The following is a 13,720-nucleotide window of genomic DNA, read 5'->3' as shown; positions in this document are numbered from 1 at the left end:
GGAAAACTTAAGGGCTACTTAAAAACAAGTACAAAAAGCACCCTCACTTTCTCTGACACAGAATATGAATCTTACCATGAGATTTCTATGGTTCTCTTCCATTGTCATAACATGAATGGAATTTGTTACTTGCCTGAATGACCTGCTGCAGTTCTGTCCAATCTGTTTACCCTTTGGTCTCAAGTACTATGGCAAATGCCTTCACGTGAGGCACTCCTCAAAAGCTTGAAAGGGATGAGAGGGGAGTGGAATGTACCATAAGAATCCTTCCTGCACACTCCAATCTTTCTACACTTTGATAGGGACTACCATAATGATCCCATACATTGATTCCTGGTGAATTACCACAATTCTATTCTGACCCCATCATCACATGGCACTGCAAGGTATCAGTCTTTGAAGAACACAGCTGTAATGAGAGCAGTGCATGCCTTATAGAGCTTGCTGCAAAATAAATATTGCACAGAAAAAGATACTCTCAAAATCAAAAAGACATTTAAAGTTTGGGCATTCTTCATTATGGGAAAGAATCTTCCACATTGAGGCCATTATCCATCAGAAAAGCTCCATCTGTGTATAATTATTTCTGATAGATGATATTAAGCTTCATTAAAGAGGTAGTGAGGATGGGAGAGAAGACAGAGTGCTCAAGCTGTAAATAAATCTCTCCACTGTATTTCACTTAAAATCATCCCAGCAGGAAGTCATAAAGAATTTTTTTTATAGGTAATATTTTCAAATGCTCTGCAGGCTGTGGTGTCTAATATCCATCACCTTCAGTGTACGTTCACAAGCTTGCAGCAATTCAGGATGAAGGACACTATTTAATTTCCTTCCCTCCTTCCCATCCCTTTAATCACTTTTCCACTCACCCCCAAGTCCTTCTCAGCCACAACAGAAACACTTTGTTGTAACACAATTTCACTCCTAACTGAACAAACTTTGAGAAAACCTGACCCAGTAAGCACTGGAGAAGCAGCCTGTAACACCAAATAGTAGATCCTGGCAGAAGCCAGCAGAGATGCTGAAGCCCCCTGCCCTGTGAAGGCCCAAACGTGTTGCTGAAGCATAGTGTTTTGCTGAATTCTCTAGGAATGTTCTTTTAAGGCCTTGTTTTTACAGTAGACTACAGGTTTCCACTGAAGAAGTGCTGGACAGAAGGAAGAGATGATGGGTGGTCAGCAGGAACTGTGTATGTGAAGGAGAGACAAGAGTTACACTGCAAGTTTTACTCTTATTACAAGAATGGGTATTAGAACATTCACATTTGAACCCTGCTGTATTTCTGACAATACTCTCACATACAGGTAGAAAACAGAAACTCAATTTAAAATTTTAACTCTGCTAATGACTACTGTAATCCCCAAATGATACTTTGTGCTTTCCTCACAGACAATCTGCCTAAGTAAAAAGAACATATATACACAAAGTCTACATACCTGTAAACAAAATAAATACTGCAGTAATTCCACAAAACCGTCCTATGTAAATAGTTAACACAACTGAAAACAAGTGTAGCATATTAAAGATTTTCTTTAGCCCTAGTGCTTTGTCAGCACTGTCATTTCCAGCAGTTGCCTCAAACGCTGAGGAACTGGAGCAGCTCTTGCAGATTTCCTACTAAAAAAATAAGCAAGTTTTTCTTGCAACCTGTATATCTATTTAGCACACATAATGTGAAGCAAACGTGGCTCAAGAGGGATTCTCTCCACAGAGCACCTTTTAAAATAAAACCTTTTAAAACACATTTAAGCATAAGTTGTAGAATGCAGATTTTTAAAACTCAGTATGTTAGACATGGGATGAGCTTATACAGATGTTTAGATTAATGTAAAAGACAACTTTATCTCACTGTGTTTGCCAGCCTTTAACATCCTAGCTTACCTTCTGGGAGAGTTTTTGCCTGACAGAGTTTAAAAAAGAAGATGGGTCATGAAAGAAGAGATGGATTATCACGTGAAACTTAAGTTCTACACAAGTAACCTAGCAGCAGTCTAGACAAATATGTATTATAGTCAGTGTTATGTGCAACTGTAGTAATTAGAAACCAAAAGGGTTTAAAGTAAAATTTCACAAGATATTTGTGTTTAACCTAGCATATATATCTATTTATTTACTAGTAATGCAAGGAGTTTCTCAAAATGCAGGTGCCTCAAAACTGTAATTAAATAGCATACTGCAGTTCAAACAGCTATAAAGTTTTCTAGAAACTCCTGTGACCCTTTTTAATTTGTTCTTTGGTTAAAGTCATCAATGTCTATGATGCCAATAACTTCTAACCTTTCCCTTCAGGCTAAAAGACAGGCCATTTGCTTTGAAACGTAAGCTTGAGAACAAATCTAAATGCTTATGCCTCCTCTGCTGTCACTCAGGGCTGGTGCACTTACATTCCTCTTTGCTCGGTGAAGTTACATTCAGTTCTGTCAAGAGTTGCTGGTTGGCGTTAGCGGCCTGCGTGGTTAGAGAGGTATTGCTGTTGTCACTGTTCGTTTCTCCAGAGAACAAATCTGACTGGCTGTTGCTTGTGCTGGGAGTAGAGTCATCTTCTGGCTGCTTCTTCTGGAAATCTATCAAAACCAAGATTTCATATGTCATCCCATTTGCTTCATCTAATCGTCCAATTTTAAGCCACAAAAACCTTCCAACATAACCAAAATAACTCCAAACTACTGCCAGAGGTATCACCACTCTGATCATTTGTATATTTCATACAACAAAGAGTACCCTTCAAGTTTTCACTTCAGATTTAAAAAGATCTTAAAAGTTATTTGTTTTTTAAAGAGTAACAAAAATTTTCAGAACTTCACATAGTTCCTGTTTCCTCAGCCATTCAAGAGCATCCAAAGCTTATCACTGCACGTATCAGTATGTAGCACAGGGCATCGTTTTTAAAACAGCTCATGCAAAACACACACAAAAGCACAAAGGATCAAACACCCCATAAGGGAAGAACTAAGGCATATGATACAAGTATAAGGAAACGTTACACTTCCCTAAAAGCAATACTTCTTACTGCTGTTGCATCAAACCCCAGCAGGCAGACTTCTGGAGAAGCTAGTGTAGGTAGCTATGGTTCCAGGTCGGCATGGAGGAGCTGGGGAGGGAGTCCCTTTGTGTCACTTGTTTGATGGGGGATTGGTGCCTGTGGGGCAGGAGGTTCCTCCTTCCTCTCTCCTTCACTTACACTGATATTAGAAGTTGCTCACTGATCTATGACTACAGAGTTAGACATGGGCACTAAATCACTACAATACATGAAAGTAATGTACAAATGATTTGGCATCAACAAGGTTTTCTTTTTTTTTTTTTTCCCCCCCCCCTTTTTTGGTTAGTAAGTGCCAAGTCACACTAAGTCTCCAAACTGAGCCCATAGGCTAAATTCCACATCTTTAACAGATGCCATATTCAGGCTTACTTTGCCTCCAAAAGAGATTCAGGTTTGAGGGGAAATACTCCATTACTTTTTAAGTGCAGATCCTCTGTTGAGGGCTTTTCCCCAAACCCACAGTCCTGACACCTGACTGATTACAGCATTAGTCTCAGTTCCTCCCAGCTACACTACTGGATTTCAGTCTGGCACAGCTCTGCCACTGGATGCCCCTAGAAAACACCCCTCCTAGCCAAGCAAATTTTGTCTTGCTTAACATCCAGTTACTCTCACAATGCAAAGGTATCTCTTCCTTGGAGAGAGACAGTCACAGATGAAGTACATCTGTGACTCATGGCACTCCTAAAAACAATTTTTCTTTAAAAATGACATACGAAGGCAGAATTTATTCATTATGCAATCACATACATAAATCAGTATTCAGTTGCTTCGTTATTATGCTGTGACAGAGAGGAAAACAGAGCAGTCCATAAATATTTGCAGATGATGACTTGTTAGAAACATGGATTGCCAACATGACTCATTGGGATTGGGAAGCACTACGGTCAAACAGCGCCTAAATTCTGATTTAGCATTTAAATGATTTGCCAGAGAAATTAAGCTATAACTTCTGCTGTGGAAGAGTCAGCCACCAGTTCAGCCTGGAGAGCAACAAGCTCAAAGTCAGGGAGGAGGAGAGAGGCAGTGTCAGATGGGAAACCATCCACCTCCACAACACAGCTCTGAAAAACTAGTGGGATTATTTTTGTCAGGGTTAAATTACTGGATCCAGGAAGATGTCCTGCTCAGGCCTCATTAGTAATCAATAAAGTTGCACCCAAGTTTGGCTTCTGGATATTGTTAGTGTCTTTGTGCAATCAAGAAAGCCTCAAGTACTTGAGATTCTGCACCAGCCAGAGACAGCTGCAGCAATTAGAACTGGAGCCACCACCCCAGAAGACAACCAACTCTCCACACCTCTGCTAAGGCCATAGTCCTGAAAGAAGGGTAGCTTGCAGCTGGAGATGTTTGGGGAACCAGCAGTCTCTAAATAACCAGTACTGAAAATAAATGTGAATCTCACAAGCTGTCTGCAAACAGAAGGTGGCTACAAAGACTAAGTTTTATGTGAGATTGCATCCAAGGCAGTGCACATAAGTAAAACTGTGTCCTGCACATGCAACAGAAGTGGGTCAACCTCCATCTTCAAGGAGCAGAAAAAAATAATGGTTACACTTGATGTTATACACTGTGAGCCACCTACTAAATGTGTAGAGTTACACAACAGCAATAGGCACTATGAGTTATATAAAAATCAGCAAGTTAAAAATTCTCAGCCAGTGTATTTTTTTTTCCTATATAGCTGCAAATGCTTTACTCAGGTTGCACTAGCTCAGTCTCATCCACAAAAGGCATTTATAGAGGAACATTTACGAAATGGTCTATATAATAAAAGCCCTGACAGTCCTACAATGATAGTATGCTAAGTATTAGTGCTAGACTGTGATTCCCCAAGCTCAAGAGCACATTGACTAAGGCAGTTTGTTTGGTTTGTTTTCCTGAAAAACTATCTGCTTTTGCAACCTATTGATAAATTCTCCAACATCAAAGAGAGCACAAAAGGCTGTCAAAAATGGTCATTCAGTGATGGCATTTCCTAGCAAGCCTAGTAGTGAAACAGTTCAGAGCTGTCACACAGCAGCAAAATCCAGCCGCAGTTAAAGGCTCTTTGCCTTCATGAATCCAGGCCCCCGTGTTCAGAACTTTTACTCAGACCACAAAACAATTAAACTTTAAAAAAAAAATCTTATCCTGCTCAGTTGCATGGAATCTGAGAAGGTCTTCCACCCCTGCTTTTTAACCACTTTTTTGTCTTCAGACAAGAGTACCTGAGGGCCTCGAGTGTTGAGACTGTTGACCTCAGGTGCCCAAGACATTCTAAATGCGACCAAAGTTGTACTTACATTACAGCAAATCAACTTTGAAATATGGTGTCAACAACACCAATACAGACCTATTCAGTAACATATGTTCATATAATAAATCTGACCTAAATTATCGAGAGATTTCTGAAATATTACTTTAAGATTTCTGGTCTAGTATTAACCTGGTACAAATACATATCTAATGACATGCTAGATAAGCTCTATTGCATTTCTTCTGTGTATCGGTTGATGGTAGTTGGCTTCTGTTAACCAGGACTCTCATTAACACACAGAAAACCCTTGCAGATCACCTTGATCTCCCCCCAAGCACAACAGAAGCTGGCAACAGTTACACAAGAGCTGTCTGAATAAATCCAGTTAAGGCTTAACTGCTTAACAAATAAAACAAAACAAAAATATACACACAATACAGGCAAGAGCCTGGCAAGTTTTGAAGGGGAGGCTTTATTCTGATTAAAATCAGAATGTAATTCTGTTGACAGAATAATGACCTCTCCTAATAACCTCAAGGAGGAAAAAAACAGAAGAAGAGCTGGCAAGACATCAATCATTATTTCCAGAAGTTTCTATTTAACTAGAGATGTGTGCAAACTTTCACTTAAATTAATTTTTTCCTTCAATTTAACCGAGACTTTCACCATGGTAGCAAAATCTGTGACAAAATACATGACTGAACAAAAAACCATTGAATCCATGTTCCCCTTGCCCAGTTAATGAAACACAACTTTGTTACTTTTTACAGAAACTCTATCTGATACACAGGCTTAGTGCAAACAAACTTTCTTCATTTGTCAGAAAATATGTTTTCTTTTTCTTCTCAAGATTGTCTCCTTTTCTCCACTGCTGTTAGGTTTGGGCTTTTTTTGGTGGTTGTAGAGGTGTTTGTTTAAAGCACAAGATATCCTGGTGTTAGCTACAAGGTGGAGCCAGCACCAAAATAAGATGTGAAAATTAGCATTTCCTGCATGGAGGAATAACTGTAGAGAAGATCTATCAATAAAATGGATGAAATACAACCAGTAAACTATTACTGCATGATAGAGAAGCTGCTAGCAGTAAATGGCAACACTGCCAGTCTTCCAGCTCCAAAATCCTTTTGCTTTGTTGAGTTTAAGAGTTGCACCCAGCTTCTCGAATAGCTGAGAGGGGGCAGAAAATCTTGTGTTTGCTGTTAATAGTAGGAGTGTTATTTTTGGTTTATTATTTGGGATTTCTTTGTAAACAAAGACTATGTGCATATATAGATACAATAAAAACATTTCATGTTCTATACGTACGACTTCAAATAGTTTAGACTAAAAGAAAGGAAAGAAGCCAAATTTGTTTCCAGACTTCAGAAAAGAAGTTCTCTCGCAAGACAATCTTTTGTCCACAAAATAATATTGATAATGAAAGCCATCACCTTTACAGCTTCTGATTCTAACACATGAAACCAGAGGTGCCACACAAACTCACGTCTTCTCCACAGGACAAACCCCCTCATACATTTGTCCAGTTACTTTTACCAGATGAGTACCCAGAAACAGCCCATCTTCCCAGTATGTTCAATTCATCCTTTACCTCAAGATCAACCTAACAAGTATTTAGAAGGTCCAACCTCTTCAGTCACCTAAAATGCTCCCAGTTCTTTGACATTAAAACAAAACAAAACACAGACACTTCGAACTCCAGTATTTAATTTACTCGAACCATCAATATCCAACAAAATACCTAAGGAAATATTGAGTGCTCAGCTTTTGCTTAACTAAGGGTTCTATAACTTAGTTCCTTAAGTAAGCAGGGAACAACCCTTCAGCTTCTGCTAAGTAACTTCTGTGACTACAATCAGTTGAAAATTGAGCTAAAGATGAACACAAGCAGTATCAGGATAAAAATATTACATAAAATGCCTTAACACTAAGCCAAAGCTTTTTCTCATTTGCACTCATACTATAGTATAAGAAATCATTAAAATTTATTAAACTCCTAAAAGGTCTTAAAACTTAAGCTCTGCTTTTGGCTGAATTTAAGGGTCAAGGTTACAAACACTTACTATTCTCTAGTCTATAACAGATGTTTTCATTAATAAGAAATGGGTTCATTCAAATAAATTATGGATGTTGCAAGAACTGTCAGAGTAAACAGCATGCTAAGAGGAGAAAATTAGAGTCTTCAAAGTAATTATTTTGGTTGATAGTCAATATTATACCACTCCTTTTTTCCTCAGTGTTACAGCTCCTGTAACTTAGCAGCATGAACTAGCAAAAAAGTTATATGGAGAGTGTTTGCTTCTTACACTGCATTAAGTGTGCAACCTGCATTTTTTTTTTTTATTAAAAGAGCATCTTCTTTGTTTACAGAGCATAAATCGATGTTAGAGTCACATCAAATGCCTACTAGTCCATTACTATCCCAACATAGTCAATAGACTTTTACTTAGGTCTAATCAGAAAACAGTTCCACACTTACAAGAAAAAGCATTTCGAAAATAGTCCATGGGAAGTAACACAAATATTATGACTTGAAACTTCTACAGTGAAATGTTTCTTTTAAATTAGCATGTAATTTTTTTTTTCCCCTTCACATGCCTGGAAAAACTGTTCATATATGACCATAGAAAACTAGTGCAACTCGAAAGATTTTATTTATTTATTGAGAACTCTTCACTGGACTTTTCTGGTTCATCACTTACTGAAGGCATTTCAAGTATCATTCATACATAACTACATTTTGAATAATAAGTCTGTGTGAAATGGATAAAACCTTTAAGTAGACACATGAATGCAATCTAAAGCTCCAATAATGGACTGTCAAGAAAAATCCAATTGGGAGGAGATTTCTTTTTTTTCCCTAAGTAACACACAGACAGAAGGATGCACTAGCCCACTAGCAGAATAAGCCTTGGCTTCAGGGGAATGCACTGCAGAATTTGCCTGAGCATTTGTATTAGAAGACAACCAAAGTCATACAACAGAGTCAGAGCTAAGTACTGTACAAAATCATATTTATAAATATATAAGCAATATATAACAAATATATATCTCTATAAAAAAAGATATTTCTTAATGCATCCACAATAATAATAGCAACAATAGGTGGATGAATTCAAAATTACACTGAAGAGCATTAATAAATATATATGTAGGCAACTTTTTAAGGAAGAGAAATGCAGTTTTGTATAAAAGTCAGTAAAAGAATATGCAGTAACTATATTAACCAGGCTTTTAACACTTTACACGACTGCAATTAAAAAAATGGCATTTTTACAGCTCACGATCCCACCGTCTCCAAAGCAGTTGCAAAAACCTGAACTGATGAAAAAGGAAATTCCATTATAATCTACAAAAGTATCCTCTGAGAGCAGCTTCCCCACAGAACAAACACTCCTTGCTCTGCCTGATAATAACAATTTGCTTACTGTAGCTATTTCAGTACTGACCAGGAACAAGGTCACTGAAAACCCCTGCAAATAATATTTTGAAAATCCTTATGCCCCATTTCCTATTGTTACTTAAAGTAGGATGTGTACTTTATTTCAACTAAAATTCCATTATTCCATAAAACTCATCAACATGAAGAAGAAAAAATATTATTGCTTGTCATCAGAGGATCCAAAGTACTACAACTATGAGGAATAAACTATTTCAACTATCCACTTTAAATTTTCTATTACAGAGTCCCTCAGGTTCACAGTTACCATTCATAGTTTAATTCATTACAGAGCATGCAGGGTGAGAAAGTACTATCTATAAAGCTGCTATTACATTGCAAAACCTAAAACCCATGAGGGACTACTTATACAGCACCTCTATCTGACAGTGGAATGCAACTAATTGAGACTGTATGGATTCTTGAATCCGTACTAAAGGATATTGGTAATAATCCAACCCAAGGGAAAACAAACTTTAAACAGTTTAAACTATTGAAAACAAACCCACCACTCTTTGATCACGACTGCAAGAAATATTTTCATTTTCAATGCCACATAGAGTAGGAATGCATTAAGAAGAACATCTACCAAAACAGATCAGCAGTGAACCACCAACCGAGCAGGTAGCTTGCCATGTATAAGAATACATGCGCATATTGAAAAAGACAACAACAACAACAACAATTTGACCAACACAAGCAAGAAAGAAGAAAAGAAATTCTGGTACCAAACAGCCAGGAAAAGTAAATTGATACAAAGCTATGAAATTAGTCTGTAAATCTAACTGGCTGCAGCTCTTCGAAGGATCCATTGGGCGCTTAAGGAGAACAATCATTTAATGTGATCTGAGGGCAACAAAACAGAGGAGATGTAACAGAATGAAATATAGGAGAGAGTTTTTTGTTTTGGTTTTTTTTTGGTTTTTTTTTAAAAAAAAAAGTACCCGAGGAAAACATCTAAGCAGCTGTAGCCTACAGAATTTATTCTAAAAGGAGACTTTGAAAACATGTGACATGATCATTTAAAAACAGGCAAGGCAAAATTCTAGAAAATACTCAAAAGTGTAAGTTTAGAATTATGAGCAGCACACAACCTACAAAAAGCATAGCTCTGTCACTCTCCTACACTTGTCTAACTCTAGATTTCTTTTAGTAATAGTACTCCTTTATGAAACAAAAGACATTAAAAGAAATGTCCCATTTCAAATTAAATTTACAGTTGATACATCAAAATTTATGCTCCTAAAGGGGGAGAAACATGCATTTTGAGTAAAAGAATCTGATCCATAAACCAAGTACTCTGCAACAGCAGAGAATAAATGAAGGATATGAAGAATATGAAGTAAACTAATGAAGTGAACTTCTTGAGGTACTTTTGTAATAAACGAGAGATCTTGAACACAGGACTGTTAACTGATAGAAACAGAAGTTAATTACCATTCATATTTATTCTGGACACTTCATTCACCAGGAACATATGAACTAATATTGTTTTAATAAAAGAAATGTTTCAATTAGCTTTTCTTGTACAGAAGCCATCTTTTAAGCCACTGTATCATGGCCTTTCCAATACTTAGAGAGAACCCTCCAATTTCAAAATGCACGTCTATTACTTTTTCAATTAATTCTTCCAGTCTAATGGTTCCAATTAAAGTGAACGTTTGTCTCATTTTCTGTCAATAACAGTCACATTTATAGTTCAAGCATTCCCAAATATTTGACTATATTATAAATTATCAGGATTTTCACAAGGGATAAAATGCCTCTACAGTAAATTAAACTTTTCTAGTACTAATCCACAAACCCCATCTCAGTTCCCTCTCCCTCATCTCCAGTTAAGTCACCTCAATAACTACCATTACCAAACTCTCAAAATATCTGCCAGAATTAGTCATTTATGAAATTCTTTTCCCCAGCCTCCTCTGAACAGCCCAGAGACAGGGATAGAGACCATTATAAAGACCAAAGAGAAGAGAGAAGAGGCATTCATTTTCTGGCCTCATTTCCCCACAGCCAACACAACTCCTTCACATGTGTGTCTGTGAGCAAGTATCATATTGCAAACACTAAAGCAATGAACAGCGAAGTGAAATACAAGGAATGAGCTTCTTCCCACTCTTCTCCACCTTACTGGAATCCGATGCTTCTTCTAATAAATATCTGCCTTTCACATGCAATAGCTAGAGAAAAGCATGGAGACAAAACTATGAGTCTGACAGTCCTTAGTTCCAGGGGCAAAATCTTTGCCGTGGTTGGAGTTTATATGACCCATTTGTGTCTGCAATAATCTACAACAATATAGGGGGAAAAAAAAGGTTATGTTTGAATGGTACAAGTGAGAAAGTTCACTGGAAGCTCATTTGACACCTTTGTGCCTTAGCTTCATGCTCCCCATTTTACTTACTTCCCAAAGGACTCCAGGAGCTTAAGGGAGTAGCTGCAGTCTCCCCCTTACCATCCCCTCCAGCCCATTCTACAATCACACAGCAATGCACAAGAGCAGTGTTCAGCCTGCTGACAAAAAAACTGCAGAAGTTCAAGACCAAGGAAAGGAAAGTTTATCTAGATTTTTAATCTAAAAGGTCAAACACAGCAACTCCCACTAGCGGTGGCTGCTCCACTGCATTACATTAAATTCTGACTATGGAACACGGGCTCAGAAACTCAACCCCAACTTAAGCACTCCTTGCTTATTTTCAGCAAACTTGAAATACACTCATTGCTCTTCCACTCTTTTAGGAACAAAAATATGAATATGCAGAGATATAAAAGAACCACCTACATAAAATAAACATTGCTCAGGCCTCTCTGTGAGCAACAAAACAGGCTGAAGTTAATATAAACTTTTTTTTTTTTAAATTCATACTTATTTAAATTGTCTTCTAGAAAAGAAGAGTAGAAATGTTGAATTCAAGTCAATGACAACACGCATTTTTATTATTAGTCAGTTAATCCCAAAGAAAATAGCTGGAGCACATCTTGAGATTTGAAATCAGTGTAAGATGGCTGCAAAAACTAAGTCATGTAGCCATTTCCTATCTAAAGCTTAGGGATTTTTTTTGTTTGTGTGCTTTTTTCCTTACAAATGCTGCCTATTTCAATATTTAGATGCTTCTCTGCTTTCTTTACATTAAAAGACATGTAGGGAAGGAAAAGGGATGGAAAAACTTCTCTCCTCAGAATGATGCATTCCTGTCCCCCCAGTGGAAAAGACGGATAAATACACTTCTCAATTCACTTTGATATAGCAAATACATACGTACTTAAAGCATCTCTTGTGACGATGGAGTGATCCTCCCAACTGTCAGAGCTGGAGGATCTCTGCTGAAACTGGCTAAAACACACAATCATATCTATGTCTTGATATGGAAGAGAAAGTGCAATAAAGAAGAAGAGTTTTGCTTCTCATATTCATGATTCATGATTTAATATCATCCGACTTCTTGTGCTACCACTTGTAAGTTACTAGAGATGAGAAAAATAGCTTTTTGCCAGCGCCGTTTCCACAGCTTTGGGTTGCAAACAGTTTGTTATTGTCTTTCCTAGCAAAGCATAAATCACTAAATCAAAGGAGCAATATGCTGACCTTGAGCAATACATTAATTAAATGCTGGTACCACTGGGATCGTGTACATGAAAACAGATTCTGTGGCCAGGCCTCCATGTTCCAGGTTCTGTTTTCTTTCTATGAGTTTAAAAGTGTCACAGCCATGGAATTAGGACTCCTACTCATGGAAAAGCCCCAGATTTTTTGTTTTTCATCTAGAGCCTTAGAGAAGATTTACAAGGTTTTGCAGATTCTTCTATTTATGACATAAAAAAAGCGCAAAACCTATTTTGACTGTTCAACCTGGAGGTGGTGGAAGAACAGTTTTTGTTATGCTTTGAAAGGACAATAAAAAAGTCATCCTAAAATGCTTACTAAACAGAAAGGAAAACAAGGATGAAAAATATTATTCTCACATATTCAGCTAGTTTGTTACACTTTCTGAAGTCCAATGGCCATGAAAAGCAAGGACCTAAAATATGCTTTCAAGAAGCATTTGAAAGCATTCTTTCAAGCATTCTTTGTTATGCCTAAACAGAGCTAGAAATAACAATTATACAGCCCCTTCAGGGGCTCACATTCTATAAACTGATAGATTGAATACATCCCTGAAAAGCTTATAAAGGAAAAAAAAAGACCTTAGAGATTAACCATTTCTTGGCACTAATAAACCACAAGATAAACAGTTAACAAACTTTCTCCTCCTTCTAATTGTTTCAAGTACAAGAAATTATTTGCAATATTTTGGAAACTGAAGACCAGCACATAAAATTCAGATCAAACAACTAAATATGAAAAACCTAAAGGATGAATAAATTTTCAGAAAGAGCCAAATGATTGCTAGAAGCTATTAGCTGTTTCATGCATGCTGTTTGATTACCTGCTTAAAGCACCAACATGCACAGAGCCTATCCCTACAGCCCAGCAAAAATGGCAAAATGCAACTGATCCCAGCAGCACGGGGCAGGGGGTGCAGCAGAAAAATCTGGTTAACTGACAAACTCAGAATAACCTAGGTCAAGCAGCCCAACCTTCCCCCAACAATACTCAGAAAGTTAGAGTGGCAGGAAACCCTAAATTCAATTTAATTATCTTTTTTTTTTTTTTTTTAAAAAAAAAAAGTTCTAGTAGTTCTTCAGTAGCAGTCCGAGATGCATCCCCCACTATGACATTTCCAGTTCAATGTTGATACAGCAGCTTAAGCTATGTAATATCTACCACCAGAGGGAGGTGTTCTATTATACTGCATCTTTCCAAAACTTCCCTCCCTGCATGCTGATTTCAATTCTATTGAATCATCAGTAAGGAAAAAGCTTCCTTCTTTCTGTAAAGACACTTTGAAGAGTCTCCTGTTATGTATATCCATTTTAGACTAATTATGGCTATGGCAAATTTGATTTCTATTTAACAGAAGTAACTTGGTAACTAATCCAACATTTCCATCTCAAACAA

General features: G+C 37.3%; 1 protein-coding gene across 1 annotated transcript in view; it reads right to left on the bottom strand.

The window, feature by feature from the left end:
- The window catches only part of ZFAND3 (zinc finger, AN1-type domain 3), a 46,444-nt gene extending 43,747 nt beyond the window's left edge, over nt 1-2,697 (bottom strand). The window contains exon 1 of the mRNA XM_008946367.1: nt 2,388-2,697. Within this exon, the coding sequence (XP_008944615.1) occupies nt 2,388-2,697 (310 nt within the window). The remainder of the gene's footprint in view (nt 1-2,387) is intronic.
- Nucleotides 2,698-13,720: the final 11,023 nt, after the last annotated feature.

Source organism: Merops nubicus, unplaced genomic scaffold (assembly GCF_000691845.1).
Source record: "Merops nubicus isolate BGI_N331 unplaced genomic scaffold, ASM69184v1 scaffold5678, whole genome shotgun sequence".
Taxonomy (NCBI): Eukaryota; Metazoa; Chordata; class Aves; order Coraciiformes; family Meropidae; genus Merops; species Merops nubicus.
Note: the sequence above shows the minus strand (reverse complement) of the source record. Positions and strands in the feature narration are given on the sequence as shown.